Source organism: Mobula hypostoma, chromosome 6 (assembly GCF_963921235.1).
Source record: "Mobula hypostoma chromosome 6, sMobHyp1.1, whole genome shotgun sequence".
In the NCBI taxonomy this organism is placed as follows: domain Eukaryota; kingdom Metazoa; phylum Chordata; class Chondrichthyes; order Myliobatiformes; family Myliobatidae; genus Mobula; species Mobula hypostoma.
This window is the reverse complement of record NC_086102.1, coordinates 66466611-66488330: the sequence shown is the minus strand read 5'-3', so window position 1 is coordinate 66488330 and position 21720 is coordinate 66466611. Positions and strand designations below refer to the sequence as shown.

Below are 21720 nucleotides of genomic sequence, written 5' to 3'. Positions count from 1 at the left end.
CTCTTTGATATTATTTACTAGCTTCCTTTCATAGTTCATCTTTTCCCTCTTAATGACCTTCTTAGTTTCCTTTTGTAAGCTTTTAAAAACTTCCCAATCCTCTGTCTTCCCACTAATTTTTGCTTCCTTGTATGCCCTCTCCTTTGCTTTAACTTCGGCTTTGACTTCTCTTGTCAGCCACGGTTGCTCCCTTTTTCCATTTGAAAATTTCTTCTTTTTTGGAATATACCTGGCTTGCACCTTCCTCACTTCTCGCATAAACTCCAGCCACTGCTGCTCTGCCGCCCTTCCCACCAGTGTCCCTTTCCGGTCAGCTTTAGCCAGTTCCTCTCTCATGCCACTATAATTTCCTTTACTCCACTGAAATACTGATACATCAGATTTCGGCACCTCTTTTTTCAAGTTTCACAGTGAACTCAATCATGTTATGATCACTGCCTCCTAAGGGTTCCTTCACCTCAATCTCTCTAATCACTTCCAGTTCATTACACAATACCCAATCCAGTACAGCTGATCCCCTAGTGGGCTCAACAACAAGCTGTTCTAAAAAGCCATCTCGCAGACATTCTACAATTTCTCTCTCTTGAGATCCAGTGCTGACCTGATTTTCCCAATCCACTCGCATGTTAAAATTCCCCACAATTATCATAACACTGCCCTTCTGACAAGCCTTTTCTATTTCCTGTTGTAATTTGTAGTCCACATCACTGCAGCTGTTTGGAGGCCTATACATAACTGTCATCAGGGTCCTTTTACCCCTGCGATTTCTTAGCTCAACCCATAAAGATTCTGCACCTTCCGATCCTGTATCACCTCTTTTTAATGATTTAATATAATTTCTTACCAATAAAGCCATGCCTCCCCCTCTGCCTCCCTTCCTATCTTTCCGATACACCGTGTATCCTTGGACGTTCAGCTCCCAGAGACGTGCATCCTTTAACCACGTCTCAGTAATGGCCACAATATCATACCTGCCAATCTGTAGCTGTATGACAAGATCATCCACCTTATTCTTTATGCTGCGTGCATTTAAGTATAACACCTTAAGACCAGTATTTGGTAATTTTCGCTTTGATTTCACTGCGACTTTATTGCACTGCAACTCATCCCAATGGCTACAAATTTGCCTCATCCCCTGCCTGTCTTTCCTGACATCTTTAGTGCTCACTATCTTAGATTTATTTCTGTTTTCCCCTTCCTCTGCTCTATTATTCCGGTTCCCATCCCCCTGCCAAATTAGTTTAAACCCTCCCTAACAGCTCTATTAAACCTTCCGGCCAGGATATTGGTCCCTTTCGGGTTCAGCTGTAACCTGTCCTTTTTGAACAGGTCATACTTCCCCCAGAAGAGATTCCAATGATCCAAGAATCTGAAGCCCTGCACCCTGCACCTGCCCTTGCAAATTATTTTTCCTTTTGTGCCTGTTTTTCACTTGAGTAAGCCCTGATTGACATAGTCATATCTGCCTTGACTTTCACCTAATAACTGCAGTCTGTATTAAAGAAAAGTTTTCCCAGAGAGCAGTCAGAGCTTCTAAAACATGAACAGGGTGATGAGAATGGGTTCTGAGGCTCTGTTTCATGCTGGAGCCTGTTTAGTGGAACACTGTCAATATTAGCTTCAGGAGTCTTGCTTGCAACATGACTACTCTAATTGTGCAGTCTCTTAAATCTCAGTTCTTGTTGCAAATGTACTAACTTTTATTTTCATTTTTCAAGCGCTCTGAACAAAATTTGATGCTCTAAGCAGTGAAAAGTCTGCAGAAAACAATAAAGTTAATGCAATGAGGCCTGAGTATCATTTTTCTTTGTGCTGCTTGCCCACCAAGGGATTTTCAGTAAGTTAAGGGTTAGCTAAGTGAGTGCAGAGGTTGTTCAGTGAGGTCTGATGTATGAGCATTGAATGGTCAACATCAAGTGACTGTAAACAAAACAATCTGTAGTCAGGTTAGTCATAGTCATACTTTATTAATCCCGGGGGAAATTGGTTTTCGTTACGGTTGCACCATAAGTAATAAATAGTAATAGAACCATAAATAGTTAAATAGTAATATGTAAATTATGCCACTAAATTATGAAATAAGTCCAGGACCAGCCTATTGGCTCAGGGTGTCTGACCCTCCAAGGGAGGAGTTGTAAAGTTTGATGGCCACAGGCAGGAATGACTTCCTATGATGCTCTGTGCTGCATCTCGGTGGAATGAGTCTCTGGCTGAATGTACTCCTGTGCCCAACCAGTACATTATGTAGTGGATGGGAGACATTGACCAAGATGGCATGCAACCTAGACAGCATCCTCTTTTCAGACACCACCGTGAGAGAGTCCAGTTCCATCCCCACAACATCACTGGCTTCACGAATGAGTTTGTTGATTCTGTTGGTGTCTGCTACCCTCAGCCTGCTGTCCCAGTGCACAACAGCAAACATGATAGCACTGACCACCACAGGCTCGTAGAACATCCTCAGCACCGTCCGGCAGATGTTAAAGGACCTCAGTCTCCTCAGGAAATAGAGATGGCTCTGTCCCTTCTTGTAGACAGCCTCAGTGTTCTTTGACCAGTTCAGTTTATTGTCAGTTCGTATCCCCAGGTATTTGTAATCCTCCACCATGTCCTCTCTCACCCCCTGGATGGAAACAGGGATCACTGGTACCTTAGCTCTCCTCAGGTCTACCACCAGCTCCTTAGTCTTTTTCACATTACGCTGCAGATAATTCTGCTCACACCTTGTGACAAAGTTTCGTATCGTAGCCCTGTACTCAGCCTCATCTCCCTTGCTGATGCATCCAACTATGGCAGAGTCATCCGAAAGCTTCTGAAGATGACAAGACTCTGTGCAGTAGTTGAAGTCCGAGGTGTAAATGGTGAAGAGAAAGGGAGACAAGACCATCCCCTGTGGAGCCCCAGTGCTGCTGATCACTCTGTCGGACACACGGTGTTGTAAGCACACGTACTATGGTCTGCCAGTCGGGTGATCAAGAATCCATGATACCAGGGAAGCATCCACTTGCATCGCTGTCAGCTTCTCCCCCAGCAGAGCAGGGCGGATGGTGTTGAATTGACTGGAGAAGTCAAAAAACATGACCCTCACAGTGCTCGCTGGCTTGTCCAGGTGGGCATAGACACGGTTCAGCAGGTAGACAATGGCATCCTCAACTCCTAGTCGGAACATTATCCGAGTTATATTTTGACGGAAAATGAAGCAACGACATGACACCAGGAAGGTTTCAGTTCAGTGTATAATCTGTGCCCAGTTAACTAAATTGACGAAAGATTTGAGTGAGAGGTCGGAGTGCCACAGGAGCAAAAGCACAGGCAGGGCACTTCACTGGCACTGTCATGTCATCTTAATGCTGCAAAGCATCTTTGTTAAAGGTGTCAGTCTCCTGGTTGTTAGTACTTAAGGGATGCCACAATATTATTAAATTATGAATAATATTTATTTTGCTGAATGCAGAGAATGTCATACATAAGAACATCATGTTTGGAAGATTATAACCACTTGAGCATGTTTTCATTAATGTCATTTATGGTTTAGAAGGAATCTAAATCGGGAAGGGAAATCAGGTAGTGTCAAGCAGGGTGCTTGTCTGTTACCTGTTTCTCACAGAAATATAAGCTGTGAGTAGAAGCAGGTTGCACATGGTTTAAGTCGGTTAACTGGAATCTTAAAGCCTGGACTATTATTCTATAGACAAGCTCTCAATTCCCAAAGCAGCGGTTGAGAAATTTAAATTCTGCCAATTAAGTAAGTATTGAATCAGCATTAGTAACACTAATGGTGACAATAAAACTTTTGAATTGTTGTAAAAACCTATTTGATTTGATTATGTTATTTTCGGAAGGGAAGTGTCTGTCCTTGCCTGTTTGTCTAATATGTGACTCCATACCCAGTATCTGACTCTCACCTTCTGTTCAGGGGCAATTATAGATAGATAGTACCTGCTAGCTTACCTAGTAACAACTGCAGCATAAATAGAAAATACTTAAAATCAAACATATTGACAAGGCTTATATACAAATGCATGAAGATTTCTTTTGAATAATCTGCCGTCTGCATAACTTAATGACTAATTTTATTTATCCATCTAAGATAGCTTTCGTGTCTCAACCTTTTAATTTTTTTTGTATTCCACCCACCTAATCCACAGAGTCCCATAGTGCTAGATTGGTGCAATCTGAAATGGACAGTGCCTCTGGGTAAAACACAATGAAATGTAATTGAGACTCCATATGAAGTCTGCAAATTGAAATTTGCAATTTTTGAATTTTCCCCCTCATTTTCTAATTGCATATGCAGATAGTTTGTAGCTAAATTATGCAACTGTTTCCCAACTTCCAAAAAGAAAGAAGCAAGCCTGGGTACCTTTAGGCATGCATAACACATTCTAATGAATTATACCCTGCCTGTGACGTTAGTCATGACGCTGGCCTTAAAACTGCTCACATATGTCTCTTATCATCCCAACTGGGACTCTGGGTATAATGTGCACTCTGGCAGCCCTCTCATTCATAAAGGTGTGTGGTTAATAATGATTTTTGAAAACATTTGCAGCCTATTCCATTTAATTCACTGATCAGGACTGATCAAATTGTGGGCTGGTATTATTTTAATGAAGTGTTAAGTTTAACATCGTTCCTATTTGGGAAACTGATCCTGTCATGCTGGAATATCACAGCTTGTCTCTTTGGAATTACCACTTCAAATTATCCTGCTTGTCCACCCTTCATGCACAGGCAAAATAAAAATGAAAAGCAAGCTGGTGTCCTTAATATGCCATTTATCACCTAGTAAATTAGATTATCTTGAAACATCAATATATAAACCTTTGTTCTTGTTGTTGCTTTCTGCAGTTCATCTGATTAAAATTTTATATTAAAAATCTCATATAAAAATACACAAAGTAGGCAACTCTTAATATGCCAGTCTTTGCTCTGCTGGTTGACTTTGGTTCCTATTTGCTCTGCAGTCTGGTGCAGCTAAATGTTGTTTGATTAACTGGCACTTGAAAATATAAATGAGACTTGAATTTGGAGGGGCCAGGGAAATGAAACTCCGGATGATCACAGAAGATATTACATTTTAATTACTTTATAGCCAGTGTTTCATTTTGTGTCAAGAATCTGTGATTAAACCAGTAGATACTGGTGCAGGAGAAGCAGTTGCAGTGTCCCCATTGGCCATGGTAAGATAAGTGAAGATGAAAGCTGAGTTATTAAATATTAACCATGGTACTTTAATGGCACGACAGGCATTTCACTGTTGAGTGTGCAAGTATAAATTAATGGCCAAAATTATATTTAGTACAGCCTCTGATGCTAGCCATGTCTCCACTCTCAATTTATGCTGCTGCAAGACCCCAATTATCTTGAAGGTGTCCCAAGAAGTGACGAGGCATCAGGCAGTAGAATCTAAGGCCCACAATCTTCCTTCTCAAACCATCTCACTGTCAAAGGCTTTTTTTTGTCATTCTGTCTTTAATGATCAGAGGCACTTAAAAATACTTGAAGAAGATTTAAAATGATTTAAAAGCATATTTACTCTATTATCTGATGTAAATTTAAAGTATAATTATGCAGTTGGAAGCAAGTGAACAAAAAAGTCTTCAAGCAACACACATAAGAGTTGCTGGTGAACACAGCAGGCCAGGCAGCATCTCTAGGAAGAGGTGCAGTTGACGTTTCAGGCCGAGTCCCTTCGTCAGGACTCTTCAGTTAGGTTTAGTCACAAGAGATTCTGCAGATGATGGAAATCTTGAGAAAAGCACACACAATACTGGAGAAATTCAGCAGGTCAGGCAGCAACAATGCAGAGGAATAAACAATCGACATTTTGAGCTGTGACCCATCAACATATTCATCCCTTCATCCAGGTTTACATCATTGCTTCCATCAAACGCTGCTGTTCTATAACTCCAGCATTCTCTGTCTAAGTACAATCCACTCTTTGTTCCACCAATGGTATCCTTAAATTGCTGGGTCCTGTTTTCTGGGACTCTCTTTCCATACATCTGTAGCATCTGTAAAGGGCACCTCTGTAACAAATATCTTAGTCATACTTCTTCAACTCTCTTTTCATTGTTTGTTATAGCTTACTTGGATTTGGTTGTGAAGTGTTTTTAAATGTCAAAGGTTTGAAATACGTTCAGGCTGCTGTGAAAATTTGAACTTGTTGAGCAGGTGATGATTTAAAGGAACAGAGTTATTTTCTGTTGCGACTTCTAACTGAGCTAATTGGTTACAGTCATTGTGCACTGAATGCTTCAAGATGCAGAATGGTGTGTCTGTTATGGAAAAAGTAAAGGAGCATGAAATTGCCACAAAAGTGATAGGACCTGTTCTTATTGTATATTGGCTTTATAAATTCTCAGTTGGAAAGAACGGGAAGGATTTGACAGGCGTGCCTGTTCTGTTGCTTCTTAAATGTGTTAATGAATATTTTTGAGATGGCTATTGAACTGATTTCAATGCAATTCTTTTTGTATGTGTACTCTAAATCCTTTTTCATTCTAATCAGTTTTTAGCCACAGCTAAAAAATGAGATTAAATATTCTTGTTTGGGAGAATTCATTCATTGTTTTTCTGTGAAGGTCAGATCATGATCTAACTGGAGAAATTGCAATCATTATTTTCTTTGCAGACTTCAAACAATTGTTATTGAAATCATTCCAGCAGTCTGTGTCTTCTTGTCTTAATACTTTCCTCAGATTTCACAGTCTGCTACTGCAACTGAGACATCATTAATACAGACCACCGTAATGGAAACCGTAACCATGGTTACAACCAAAGAACAGATTTTGGATAAACCGAAAGAGGAACTTCCTCCAGCCCCTCCTCCCAAGAAGAGGCAGGTACTTGTGGACTCTGAGCTCAGGAAGAGGTGGGTTTAAAAAGTAATATAAAAGTAACAAGTTAACATTATTGCTTGAAATTGGAGAAAGTGTTGAAAAAAAGCCTGTGTCATATGCTGACTTACTGTTATTAATTATAATTCATGCATTAACTTTGAGTTTCCATTGCTAGTCGTTTAATTTATAATAATCAATGAGGACGCATCTACTTTTAGATTTCCTCTGACTTAATTAATATCGAAGTATATATTTTAGAATGGTATCTCAAAGCTCGTATGTTCCATCTTTCATGGCATGGCTGGTAATGTAGACGTCGGCTGCATACTTCAGTTAAGAGGAGCCAGATCCCCACCTACTGTTAAAAAACTATTATTACATTCTATCAACACATGAGAGGAAATTATCAACCAGAAGAACATTGTGGCACCACTAATGGTATTGAGATTAACCCTTGAAATTGCAGTCATAACTCTCAATGGTGATTGAATTACCATATGTAATAAATTTATTTATTTTGTGGTTTTATAGTTATTTCAGATACATCAATTGGATATCACCACACCTGCAGAATTGACGATGGCTATAAGAATAGCAAAGGGGGTCTGTATAGAGATTAGCATATAGCAAAAAGAAACATGTACTGTACTTATAAACATGCTGAGCTAATGGTGGAACCAATTTATCTTATCCAGTGGAGGCTTGATGAAGGTATTAAGTAGGCATTCAGCTATTTTTCTCTAAAGAAGATGCAGTTAATCACACTGAGTAGAGTCTGGATTAGAAATAGTTTTTTATATACTTAAAAAATATAAAGTAAAGGCCAAATAGATTTCCACCACATGTGTCCATTCCCATCCAAGGTTAAAAGGAAAAACAATAATAAAAGTAACAAAAGCCATGACCTCAGTTTTTCTATCTTTCTTCGTTGTTGGAGTGGTGCCAGAAAATTGAAAAATTGCTGAGAAAACTAGGGGGAGAAAAAGGAGAATTATCAACCTTGTAGCTATAGTCAAGCAAGTCAAATTTCAGTTTGGTGGAGGGTTGCAAAATGCAGAACAAATTCTTAGTTGAAGAAGCAGAGGTTAATGAAAAGGACTGGATTAAAAAGGGCAAATCATGACTAATGAACCTCATTGGGTCTTTGACACACTGGTGTAAACTGGACAGATTTCGGTGCATTCTGTCTAATCGGGTTTCAGAGTTCAGACCTGCAGAGCAGACTACATGGAGCAAGGACCTAAAAATACTTGATTTAAATTGAGCAAAACAATTAACCAACTCAAAGTACACTAACTCTGAATTACTGATGAGTATGCAGAGATCTGTTCCATTAGTTAATATATTTTTAGCGCTTGAATATTCTTTGCTTTTATTGCTACATAAGCAATTGTAATATTTACCTTGTATGCAAATCTTAAATGATCATTAGCAAGCAGTTGCATGCTTGGATACCAGTAGCAAGTGGACAATTTGGCAGTGACTATAGAATAGCTTTTTCATTGGCGTTCTACCAAATTGCTTCTTTGTCTGAAGCAGCTGGTCTTATTTTTTTAGTACCTTCAATACTGGGCAGACTTTCTGTGAGTTCAGTTTCCTTTGCAGAAACACAATTCCTTGCTCTGAGACTCAATCAAGCCAACCATGTGGAGTCTCTCTGACTGGAGACCTGTGACTAGTAGTGTGGCGCAGGGATCGGTGCCTGGTCCGTTGTCCTTTGCCATCTATATCAACAATCTGGATTATAGTATAGTAAACGGATCAGCAAATTTGTAGATGACACCAAGATTGGGGATGTCGTGGACAGTGAGGAAGACTATCAACATTTGCAGTTGGATCTGGACCAGCAGGAAAAATAGCAGATGGAACTTAATCCAGACAAGTGTGAGATGTATCACTTTGGGAGGACCAACCGGGGTAGGTCTTACGTGGTGAGCAGTAGGGCTCTAAGGAGTGCGGATCCATAATTACTTGAAAGTGGCATCACAGGTAGATAGGTTCATAAAGAAAGTGCTTGGCACACTAGCCTTCATAAATCAATGTATTAAGTACCAGAGTTGGGATGTGATTTCAGAATTGTACAAGACACTGTAGGGGCCTAATTTGGAGTATTGAATCAGTTTTGGTCACCTACCTACAGGAAAGATGTAAATAAGATTGAAAGAGTGCAGAGAAAATTTACAAGGATGTTGTCAGAACCTGAGGACCTGATTTATAAGGAAAGGTGGAATAGGGTTATAACTTTATTTCTTTGAACGTAAAAGATTTGATAGAGCTGTACAAAACTGAGGGTTATAGGTAGGGTAAATGCAAGCAGAATTGTTACTTTGGTTCACTGAGACTACAACTAGGTATCATGGGTTAAGGGGTGAAAGGTGAAATGTTTAAGGGGAACATTAGGCGGAAATTTCTCACTCAAAGGGCGAAGAAAGTGCGGAACGATCTGTCAGTGCAAGTGATGGATGCGGGGTGATCTCAACATTTAAGAGAATTTTGAATAGGTACATGGATGGGAAGTGCCTGGATCTATGATTCAGGTGCAGGTAAATGGGACTAGGCAGATTAATGGTTCAGCACAAATTAGATGGGCTGAAGGGCCTGTTTCTGTGCTGTAGTGTTCTATGACTCAATGAGTCATTTCCCTGGGAAAGATTCATATTCCTGGTAAGCAGTTACCTGAAAACTCCAGTTGAGAGATTCTTTTTTTTAATACTTTATTTTCAAAATTAAAAAAAGAATGAAATCAACAAGAACATACCAGCTCAGACATATATAAAAATGAAATAAGCAAAACAAAAGACATAACATTAGAGGAATGCCTATTGTACAAAGTGTTCATAAATACGAAACTTTAAATCTCAAATGAGGGCCGTGAGAAACCAGCTGGGGGGAAATTGCTCATCCGCCCCCGGCCTCATCCAGGTAGGCAAGAAATGGATCCTAGATAGCTGAAATTTTTTTAATTGAATTGGTTCTCAAGAACCTAAGTTTCTCCATCTGTATGACTGAGATCATATCAGCCATCCATCTCCGAAAGGAAGGGGGAGAAGGTGATTTCCATTCCCTCAAGGTAAGTCTTTTGGCAACAATCACCTCCAGCATCAGAGACTGTTGTATGGCTGCAGGGAAACAAATAGTAGATTACGAGCAGCCAAATATAGTGAGACCAGCTTCCAAGGGGAACGATCTTTTATAGGCCTTTGAGTACCACAGTTGAGAGATTCTAACCATCATTTGGTGTCCCCCTGCTGTACTCAGTAGATTTGTAACATTTGATGGGCCTCAAACAGCTGATGGACATTAAAAAATTACGGCAACTAGTTTTGCTGGCCTTTTGAAGGTAAAGGAAATTGAGAAAGGAAGTGTGGCAAATCAAGTATTTATTGATTTTTAAAATAATTTAGTAAACAGGATTATCATTATTTGAGAAATGAGCTATAAGGTATTTTAAAACATTGGGAACTTAGTTATGTAGTTGGCAAAGGTACAGGAGTGAAGGAGAATTTTTTTTCTGATTGAAACAATGTACGTAATGGGTACCCCTGGGTCAGTGCTGGTCCTGTCAATCCTCTTACATTGGATTAAAGTCTGGGACATACACTTAAAAAGATAATTGATTGCACAAACCTTGGAAGACATTCAGCAGTGATTCAGAAAGTGACAGATAGCTCATGGATAGGGGGAGATTGGCAAAGTGGGTAGATGCTGAGCAGCTGCAGATAAATGCGAGGTAGGAGCACTGAGGAGAGCTAGTAAGATCTAAGTCGCACCATTTTAATGAAGTGCAAGTGGAGGAGTACTATGACTGTGCAGGAAAAAGTTAGAGGAGGGTTACCAAGGGATACCAGGGAAATGGAGCTCAAATACATGGAAGGATAAGAGAAACTGAAATTTTACTCCTTGAAAAGTTGCTTGAGGAGATCCAAAGTTGTGAACCTTTTCTGCATGGTATACTTTGGAGGAAATGAATGAGTGCCAATCAGTGAGGTGGCTTTGTCCTAGATGGTGTTTAATTTTTTTTCTGCTCTTTTTTTATATATTTATTCAAGGGACATAGGGTTCACATGATGAGCATTTAGTTGCCCATCCCTGTTTGTCCCTGAGAGTGTGGTGGTGAGCTGCTGCCTGTTCAGGAAAGGGTTCCGTGGTTTTAAATTGGCAATGGTGATATATTTTCCAATTCAGGGTAGTGTGTGGCTTGGAGGGCAAGTTTCATGTTAGTGGGTTGCCATGCTTTTGCTGCGCTTGTCCTCTTAGCTGGTGAGGGTTGTGGGTTTGGAAGGTGTTGTCTCAGGAGTCCTGGTAAGTTGCTGCATTGCATCCTGTCGATGGTACAAACTGCTGCCTCTATGGTGGTGGTAGAGCAATGGAATGGTTGTGGATGGGGTGCTTATCAAATGGGCAACCTCTACTGTATGATGTCCCGAGTCTTGGTTCTGTTCTAATCAATGCAAATAGAGGGTATCCTGTTTCATAATTTTCAAGCCAACGTTGTAAGGTTATTAGTCACAATATCTATCTTCTGATGTACTTTCAGTATTGCAGCTTGTAAAAGCCTGGTCCAGTTAAGATTCTGGACAGTAGTCTCCCAAAGTAGTTGGGTCCAAACTGAGATACTCCAGCAAAAACCCATACTGAACATCCGTGAGTAAGCTATAATAAAGTGCCCTTTCATATCACTACTGATAGCAATTTCCACCACTGATTTAATGATGGATGCTAGTAGTCAGAGTTGAATTGAGCCAGATTGGAATTAACTATTTTTGGAGACCCTTATATCTCAGGGAAGTTTTTCATATTGTTTTGACACTGGTCTTTACCTGCCAATGTTTTGGCAGCTTTGCAAGATAGGTGATATCTGGTACCATATGTAGGTGATATCTGGTACCATTGTTTTTGCAGTTCTGTACTTGGCATGGACAGGACTGAAATGACTAAAGTCTGCTTTCTGTGATGGTAGAGACCTCAGGAGGAACTGGAGTTAGCTCATTTATTTATTTACTTCTGAGAGGATCTTCAAACTTACCTTCAAGACAGATGTCTTTGACACCCATCGGGAGGAAGAGGGCAGCACAGTAGCATAGTGGTTAACGTGAAGCTTACAGCACCTGCTGCTTGATCAGAGTTCAATTCCTGTTGGTGTCTTTAAGGAGTTTTGCACACTCTCCCCATGACCTCTGGGTACTCTGGTTTTCCCCCACATTCCAACGGTGTACAGGTTAGGGTATGTAAGTTGTGCGCATGCCATATTGGTGCCAGAAGCATGGCGACACTTGCAGGCTGTCCCCAGCACATTGGAGAATTGCTGACACAAACAACATTTTTCACTGTAAGTTTCAATGTGCATGTGATAAATAAAGCTAATTTTCATCTTGGAGTGACCCCTCTGTATTAGTTGCTTTAATTCATTTGCTGCCATTCACACTTGGTTGTGGAAAGACTCCTGAACTTCGAGTTGATCTGTTGGCTGTAGGATGGTTTAACTAAATTTACCACAAGATGCTTTTGCTACCTTCTTGTAGGAAAGCATGTATTCCTTTGATGCAGCTTAGCTGGATTGTAGGTCAGTAGAGTGCTGATCCTGAAACATTTTGGCTCTCCTTCACTTAACCTACCAGTTTGGAAGTTGAAGAAGTGTGAGGAATATAAAGTTCAAGTTTTGGTAAAATGCAGCCTCCTGCAGAATGAACTTGTCACTTCCTTTTGCTACAGCCTCATGCATTATTTCCCATCAAATGTCAATCCAGATCCTAGTTGACTCTGCTGATTTGGTTTCCCTCACCGTTCCGGGCAGTAAATTTCAGGTTATTACACAGAAGGTTTTTCCCCCCTCCCATTTCACTTGTGCCTTTTGGTTTTAACTTGAAATCTCTGCTTCTGAGCTATCTGCTAAAGAGAACAACAACTGTTTGCTTCTCCTCTGTAAAACTGACCCAGGGTATCTTCAGGATGTCCAGTTTTGAGCTCCCTCAGCTTTCCTGAATTTACTCCTGCAGCACTGTGGGATCACAATGTAAAATCCCTGCAATATGTTCTCAGTCTGACCACTCGGCAGTGAAGAAACACTTTATCGATTCCAACTAATGTAGTGAAGAGCATTAGGATTTTGACCATTTGTTTGAATCCTTGTAAAAGCAATTTTTTCCTGGCATTTTAAAATTTGCTATCTTTAATGAGAGTACTGAATTGATTCTTTGTTTCTGGATGCAGCACAAAATGCAGTGAAAAGTAGTGTTGAGATCCGTCTACCATATTACACAAATATTGGTCAAAGATTATTACCTAAACATAATAGCATTATAGATGTCAAGTACAAAAGTTCAGCGCATTCAGTGTTTAATATTCTAGATGATTTTCCATTTTAGCTTTCAATACTGAGATTGCTACTAGCTCTCTGAGTCCATCATTAGACCTATGGGAAATGTAACTGAAGTATTGATTGCAATGGTTAGTTGCAAAAAAAACTAAATATTGCATTTAAAAAAAAAACTAAATATTGCATTTAACTTACTTCCAATATACATAAGGTCTTCAGTGGCAATCAGAGCTCTCTGGTATGCATAATTATGTAGGTGCAGGGTTGCAAAATGCAATTACTTGCACCCATTCCATATAATCTGAGTAGCATTTTATCTTCAGGCTAATCACCTTTGATTTGACTTACGTGGGCAGCCATAGATAACTGTGGTATTGATTGGCAGAGAAAGTCAACAATTGATCTTTCTACTCTGGCACTACTTAATAGCCAGCCTGCACCTCTCCAAAGGGAAGGTGAAATTTGACTGCTCTAGTTGCAGCCATAATTCAAATAAATTTGGCGACAAAGAGCGTTGGTTGAGGGTGGGAGAGAAGGCTGCTAGACTTTGCTGCATATGTTAAAACCTGAAATTGTAATTACCTGCTTAGTATATCATCAAATCATCTTGCTGTAAAGCATTGCAAGCACAAAATCATTACGGAGGTTATTATTATTAAAGTGTATAGGCTACATTATTGCCAAGAATTGTATATTTTAGTTGTAAAATATGCTGAATTTCTTGAGAATGTGGAAAGGAGGATAGGTATCTTGTGTCTGTGAGAGGAATAGCCATTCAGACACAGTCAAAAACAGTGGGAGTTGGATGGCCTTGCGATTCTTGTCAGTCCTGAGAAAGGGTACGCAACGTCAAAGAAGTTCATTGACTTTTTATGAGTAGCCAAGAAATTGGTTGTTTATCCGTTTTGTGGTGTGCTGTTTTTCATTGGTCCAGTTGTGTTTACTGTGAATGCCCACAAGAAAATGAATCTCAGCATTATAGTGACATACACATGTACTTTGATAATAAATTTACTTTGAAATTTGAAAACAATAGCAGTGTGAAACAACTGTGTACACCCAAAGGAGCACAGGGTGCTTTACATTACGGGTCTGAAAAGCAGCCTGTGCAGAAACAGCAGTGCTGCACTGTCACCTGTTACAGGTATTCAACGATAAGAATATCATGCTTAAAACTGCTTGTAACTCAGACATCCCACCTCTCCCGGAAGTTCCGGGAGTCTCCCGCATATTAATAGTGGCTCCCTGGTGCCCGCAAGTTATATACAATATCACGGAAATCAATTTTTTTGAGAGTGAGCGAGAGAAAGCAAGCGAGAGCGCTTGAGAGCACGCGAGTGTCCACGAGAGAGGGAGAGAGAGCGCGCCATGGCAGAATGTTCCAAAAAAAAAATAAAACGTACGTCAGCCCAGACTACACTGAAGTGTACCCCTGCCTAATAGGGGTCAAAGTAATGACAGCGTTGCTCGCTGCACTGTTTGCAACAGTGACTTTTCTATTGCCCATGGTGGGTTAAGACTGTAAAAGACGTGTTGAGGCGAGTTTAACAGGTTGTCATTCGTTCATTAGCATAGCTAACGTTATTTAAACTAGCTGCCCAGCTGCTGAGGAGCTACTCTATTGCAGACATCCCACCTCACCCGGAAGTCTCCCACAAATTGATGGTGCTAAATCCCTGAAATGAGTTTTTGCAGGGTGGAATGTCTGGTAACTGAGGATGGAAATCCACAAGAACTGCTGTTAATGTAAGGTTACCAAGTCTAATTGGTGCAGAGAATTGTGAAGAATATTTGGAGTGTTTTTTTTCTGCTGCAGCTCTGTTTGTTTAAAATGCACTGTTACAGTGAGTCCTATTGAAATTGCTGTTCATTTGGGCCTTGATGATTCACTTAGTCCTCTGATGTGAAGAATCTAAATTAACATTATCCACTGATATCATTAATTCCATGGTGCCGGAGTTTAGCTCTGTATCATGTATTTCCTTCTCCACACAGTTTGAATCCAAATAACCATCTTCCTTATGGTGTCATTGGCACATAATATTGAAAGGAAAATTGAAAAAATGCACAAAAATTGCCAAAATTTCCAACTAATTCTTTCCTATTATATTAGAGGGTTTCCTTAATTACTGCTTTTTTCCAGTAGAACGGCACTTACTCTAATTGAGATCACAAGGTGAGACAGTGAGCTCTTTAATACAGAGCATCACTAAGGCTAAAAAGTGAAAATGGAAACAATTCTGGAAGTTACAATTAGATGACATAAAACTTGTGTTTCAAAAGCTTGTAAACAATATGAAGGGCCAATGACTTCCATTATTGGTAGGCAAAGAACAAATCTTAATATTGGTTCAATCTCTACCATGACCCATAAAGTATCATCTGAAAACCTACTCTCTGTCATCACCATCACAGTTGACCTCTTCCTTGTTTTGCTCCCCCCACCCCCAGGTCCCTCGGTCCCTTCATGCCTCACCATTTCTTTCTTGCAAGTGTTCTAAGTCTCCGAGACCCTTCTTTATTTCTGCTCTATTGTACATCATCACCTTTTAAATGCTCCCTTATTGGGCAATGTGACTTTATTTGTCTAATTCAGAGTTAGGTTGCTTATTGATGAGTGGAGGGATGGAGCAGTATAGTGGCACAGCAGCCAGTGCTGCTGCCACACAGCTCCAGTCCAGTACCCTGAGTTTGATCCTCACTTCCGGTGCAGTCTGTGTGGAAAACATGGCGTACAATAAGCGTCACAATTTCATGAGCTGTTTTCACCTTTAGTTACCCTGGCAACTTGTGAAGATTATTCACAGTTATTCCTCAAGCTGGAGAGAACAAGGCCATTGGAAATCAAAAGCTTTATGATCAGGAGCTTAAAACACATAAAGCCATAGCTTTATCTCCCACATTTAAGAAGGGATGGATAGGCCAGATCATATCAGAGGCAGTGTAAAGCATGCCAGATTGGTGAAAAAGTTGACTCTGGTAGCTACCGAGTGTGCCCCTTCTCTCTGCAACAGGGAAAGCCAGGTTTTCTGAGCCCTGCGCAATTGTCTGTTCAGTGTCCCAAGAGATGCTTCCAAGACTACAATGTGGATTCCATCCATTGAGAAACATGATATCTGAGAGCACCATGTGATAACTTCTACAGGAGATGCAGGAGCCATACCTAGCTTTTCCTTCAGCTTCTCCCATTTCCTTGAGGGGTAGTCATGGGCCCCGAGCTATGCATGCCTTTTCACTGGTCATGTAGAATGGTCACTGTTCCAAATATTCCCTGGTAATGCTCCCTAACTCTTCCTCTGCTACATTAACAATTGCATTGTTACTGCTTCAATGCATGTCTACTGATTTTGTCAATTTCATCAACTTTGCCTTTAACTTTCACCCTGTCCTAAATTTATTTGGTCCATCTCTGACTCCTCCCTCCCCCTTGATCTCTCTGCCTCCATCTCTGGAGACAAACCGTTGACCAACTTCTTTTATGAACCTACCGATTCCAACAGTTATCTTGACTATATCTCTTCCTACGTTGTCTCCTGTAAAAATATTATTCACAATTCCTTCGTCTCCACTGAATCTGTTCCCAGGATGCAGCTTTCCTCTCCAGGATGTCAGAGATATCCTCCTCCTCCTTCAAAGAACGGGGTTTCTCTTCCTCAACCATTGATGCTGCCCTCACTCGCATCTCCTCCATTTCCCAAAAATCCGTGCTCACCCCATCTTCCTGCCGCGTCAACAGTGATTAGAACTCCTCTTGTCCTTACTGACCACCCTGCGAGTCTCCGCAACTTGGCCAAGGTGCTGCACCTTCTGTTTCACCGCCTCCCTCACCTCCATTCGGGGCTCCATATAGTCCTTCCAGGTGAAGTAACACTTCACCTGTGAATCTGCTGCGGTTGCCTATTGTGCCTGATGCTCCTGATGCAACCTCCTCTACGTTGGTTAGACCCGTAAATTCGGGGACTGCTTTATTGAATACTTCGCTCCATCAACCAAAAGTGGAAATTCCTGGTCAAACATTTTAGTTCTGATGCCTATTTCCATTATGACATGCCTATCCATGACCTCCTCTTGTGCCACCATGAGCCCACCCTCAGGGTGGAGGAGCAACACCTTTATATTCCATCTGAGTAGCCTACAACCTGATAGCATTCTCCTTCCAGTAAAGCATTTTCCCTCCCCCTTCCCTCCTCTTCTATTCCCCACTCTGGCTTCTTACTTCTTCACAGCTGCTTATCAGTCCCCACTTTCCCCCACCTCTCCCCCCCCACTGGGTCCCCTCATCTTTCCCTTTCTCCGATGGTCCACACTCCTCACCTATTGGATTCCTTTCTCTCCAGACCTTTATCTTCCGCACCCACCTGGCTTCACCCTTCACCTTCTAGCTACCCTACTTTCCCTCCCCCCACCATCTTCCCCCTTCCTTTCCAGTCCATGGACCATTTTCACTATCTCAGAAAGGGAAATGTTGTTGAAGAAATTTGCCATCATCTTTTGTGTGCCAGCATAGCCTTTGGTCATCCACTGAAAAAGACTGTTGTCAGTTCTAGACCTCAGACCTTAAACTAGCACATAACTCATGGATTATCAAGCTGCAGAGATTCCACCTTTCTGTGGGGTGCTTCAACGGTGTGGGCCACCTGCATCTGTTGCACTACTCCACTAGGGCTGTTTCTGCAAGGTCCTCCATATTCTCTGCGAGGAGAACTGAACCAATGTTTCAATTCCTTTGCTGACCAACATATCTAGGGTCCAATCATGATCACACTCTTCAATTGGCAAGCTGGTTGGTTAGCATGATAATCACAGCTCCTGAAAGAGACATCTTAGTTGAAACTCTATATAGGTATAAATAACCAGGGGGACAGAGAATGTAGTATGAGGATGTTTTCAGAGTTTCGTTTAAAATGTAATGTCCATCAAGACCATAAGACATAGGAGCAGAGTTAGGCCATTCAGCCCATCGAGTCTGCTCCGCCAATTCATCATGGCTGATCCCGGATCCCATTTAACCCCATTCTCCCTCAAGGAATAACTGGGATCCATTGCTGGTAATGGCAGAAAGTAGAGAAATAACATCTAGGATAGGACTAGAGCTTTGAGTCCCTTCATCAAGAACATACAGTGGATAAGATGCACATCCTCCTCAGCCCTCATCTTACTCAGCCCTCCTCCCCCACCTGTGGTGGAGTCTGTCAATGCCAAGTTGGCCTTACGAGTCATCTGACATCCCATGGAACTGCAGTAGAAGCAGATCATTCTTAACCCTGAAGGAGAGGCCAGGAGAAAGAAAACTTGCAATCACATCATAGGTCAGCAATGTTGATGTGTACACAGTTTATGTTTTTGCCGTGTGAATGAAACAGATTTTTTGCACTACTCCACCATTTGTAACTATAACTTGCATTAAAACTATTGCAGTTAATAAAATTTTCCTCTTGTTTTATTTTCTGTAAAGAAATTTTATCTTTGCAACTTATTTCTCATCTAAAGCTCAAGAAGTATTCCATTTTAAAACAGTAGTATCTTTAATAAATTGAAGTTCACTGAAGACAGTCAATCCATGAAAAACTGTATCTGCAAATGGTTTGAGTTTCGCTCTGTGCTGAGGAGAAAACAATTGCGTGTGAAGTGGTGACAGACTTGCATTGATATTGGCTGTTATTTCTGAAGGTTTGATGTTGATACAACAGAGTTGCACAGCTGGATGACACGATCAGAAGTTATCCTTCAAAGTCCAGAGTTTACAATTTACCGGAAAGAAGGAACAATTTCAGATCTTCAGGAAAAAGTTAATGTAAGTCAGTTATTTACTTTGTAAAAGACAGTGTTTTGAACTATGTTTCCATTTGGCTGTGCTAAATTCTCTGTATTGTATAGATATTTAAACTCTTTGAGTATATTCCATTGATCAAAGAATTTCAGAGTTGAATATACTCAAGTACATGTAGCATATTTAATGCTTTCAACCAGTGATGAATTTCTCGAGGCCTTGAAATGAGCCATTCTTGTCATAAATGCTGATGAAGTAATACATTATGCATTTGATTGCATTTCATAATCAACTTGAGAAAATCGTACTTTTGTCTCAGATACATTTTGAACATAGATACAAAAACATAAGTATTTTGTTTTACTTTATTTTTTCAGTAAGGATTAGATTCTGCTCCGGCATTGATGATGACAAACTCTAGTTCTGTAGCAATCGACCTGGCTAAGAATGGAATATTAATTGAGCCATCATCAGTTAGGGAGGACTGGAATCTAAACCTTTTCTAGATATGCTGATATATGTTTTGAGCTTTATATTCAGATTGGATTGTCAAGATGCCAAGATTTCCCTTACTATCTCTATCCCAATTATTTACATCATTTATTGACCTAGGATTGCTGTGCCCAGTTACAAAAGCTTTTAAAACATGTCAGGGGAACACATCTTAATTACTCTGAAACTGCATGTTCAATAAATGGTTAATGTAATTGTCTTTATATCCATATTAACTCAGCCAAAAGATAATCTGCTGTATCTTACTTAGCAGAATACTTATTTTCTTTCACACTCCCTCAAGACATGATACAAGGGAATCTCATTTTGTTGTTATGTTGCAGGCTATTGAAAGAGAGAAACCTGAAAAATACAGAAAATTGCAAGATGCCAGCAGATCAGCTCAGGCCCTGGTGGAACAGATGGTGAACGGTAATTACATGCAAGTTGATTCCGATAATCTTCTGTGGGATTTGTGCAACACATAATTTCAAATTTATCACAGAAGTCATATCAGCAAGCAGCACTCTAAAATCAAATGCCAACTTTTAGCGTACATTTAATGTGTTCATCAACTGTGAAAGAATTGAAAGAATACTGTCACACATAAGCATTTATTTACTCTATAAATTGTCATAAAATCTGAGATGTTTTATTCAGTCTCACTTTAGTTGCAGTGATTCTTCTATGCAGTAGCTATCACTGCTTGTGGTGGACATATTGTCAGACGAGTGTAGAATTTTGCGAAAAAATTTGGCAAGCCTCCTTTTAATTTCAGTTTTTTTATCCTGACATCCATAATGTTGGATCAGTAACACTCTTTTGTAAGGGGTAACAAATCCTAACAGCACATACATCCATTTAGTACATTAAGTCCTGTTGCTTAACCCTTTTATTTTATTTATTGACATACAGTGTGGAGTACCTTTCTGGCCCTTTGAGCCACACCACCCAGCAATCCCCCAATTTAATCCTAGCCTAAACACGGGACAATTTACAATGGCCAATTAACCTATCAACTGGTACGTCTTTGGAACGTGGGAGCAGGGGAGAGGTTATGGGGATTTTAAAAGGGGGTTGCGATGGAGTGAAGTCTCGGTAGCTGGAAAGTTTAAAACAAATTAGCAGAGCCTTCTTGATTAGTCAGGGCATCAAAGGTTACGAGGAGAAGGCAGAATTTGGCTACCAGTACAATGCTTGTAATGGCTGCAGAAACTCTCCCTTCATGTAGCCTCACTGCAGAGTGACAGGAAAGCATCCAATGACAAGGGGCAGCTTTTAAAACAAGAAACAACATTCTATGTGCAACGGAAGCACAAATATGTGCCTGGGTGGTGGAGTCCCAGAACTATCAGAATGAATTTCCAGATTTATCCATGAAGATGATTGCAATCACCTTTTTTGGAAGTGAGCATGAGATTTCAAACCAAATAGTGATGTGTTCTCAAGTTTCTATGTTTCTTTCTCTTACTTCTTTAAGCTGATTTCCTTCTGAATTAATGCCATAATAAATTTTGAATTGATGGTTTTCTGTTGAGTAACATTTGCTAAAGGGAGTACAAAATAAGTAGAGCAGATTTCGGAGTCTGAAAAATATATGTTCGTGGCTCTGAATTGGGGTGTAAAAAGCAGTGTCATCCATTTATGGTAGTAGAACTGACTTATGCATTCATGCTCAGAGTACTTGGTCTTTTCATGCCCATCAATTGTGTTGGTTTGTGAATCTTACATTTTACATTTCAAATTTATAATCAACAGGAAAATTCTTTTACTGCGATGGTTTCTGTTCTGTTGGCTGTTCGGGTACATGAACAGTTATTTGTTATAAATTATGCAATTTTTCTCTTAACCAGATAGTAACATGATAATTTTACCAAATTGTTTTAAGATAATGTAAATATGTTGTTTGCTGCATTATCCCATGAGTTGCCATGGGAACAAGGTTAAATATCATTTGAACTTCAAGTGATGATATCACAGTGTCTCACCTCTTACCGAATTAGCACACACACAATTCCACACTTGATGTGCACAATATAATATACTTGAATCGGACAGCAGTAACATTTGCCAACTGTCATTGATTACATATGTGGACTTATTTAGTTAATCTAGCAGAGCATAAATGATGCTTTACTCGATTACCTCTTCATGCCCTGTTCACCACTATTAATGCCTTCACATATGGAGCTTTAATATAAATAACGAGTTGGCATCTTTACTTTTGGAATTGTAAGTAACTTCGCTATATGTGTGTTTGCAACCTATTACAAGTGTTTTTGGCTAAATGGTCACCT

General features: G+C 40.2%; 1 protein-coding gene across 9 annotated transcripts in view; it reads left to right on the top strand.

Moving 5' to 3' along the window:
• Nucleotides 1–21720, top strand: part of dmd (dystrophin) — a 1998855-nt gene that overhangs the window by 764176 nt on the left and 1212959 nt on the right. For all 9 annotated transcript variants that reach the window (XM_063050913.1, XM_063050911.1, XM_063050907.1 and 6 more), the window contains exons 16-18: nt 6705–6877; nt 18832–18955; nt 19768–19855. In XM_063050913.1, the coding sequence (XP_062906983.1) occupies nt 6705–6877; nt 18832–18955; nt 19768–19855 (385 nt within the window). The remainder of the gene's footprint in view (nt 1–6704; nt 6878–18831; nt 18956–19767; nt 19856–21720) is intronic.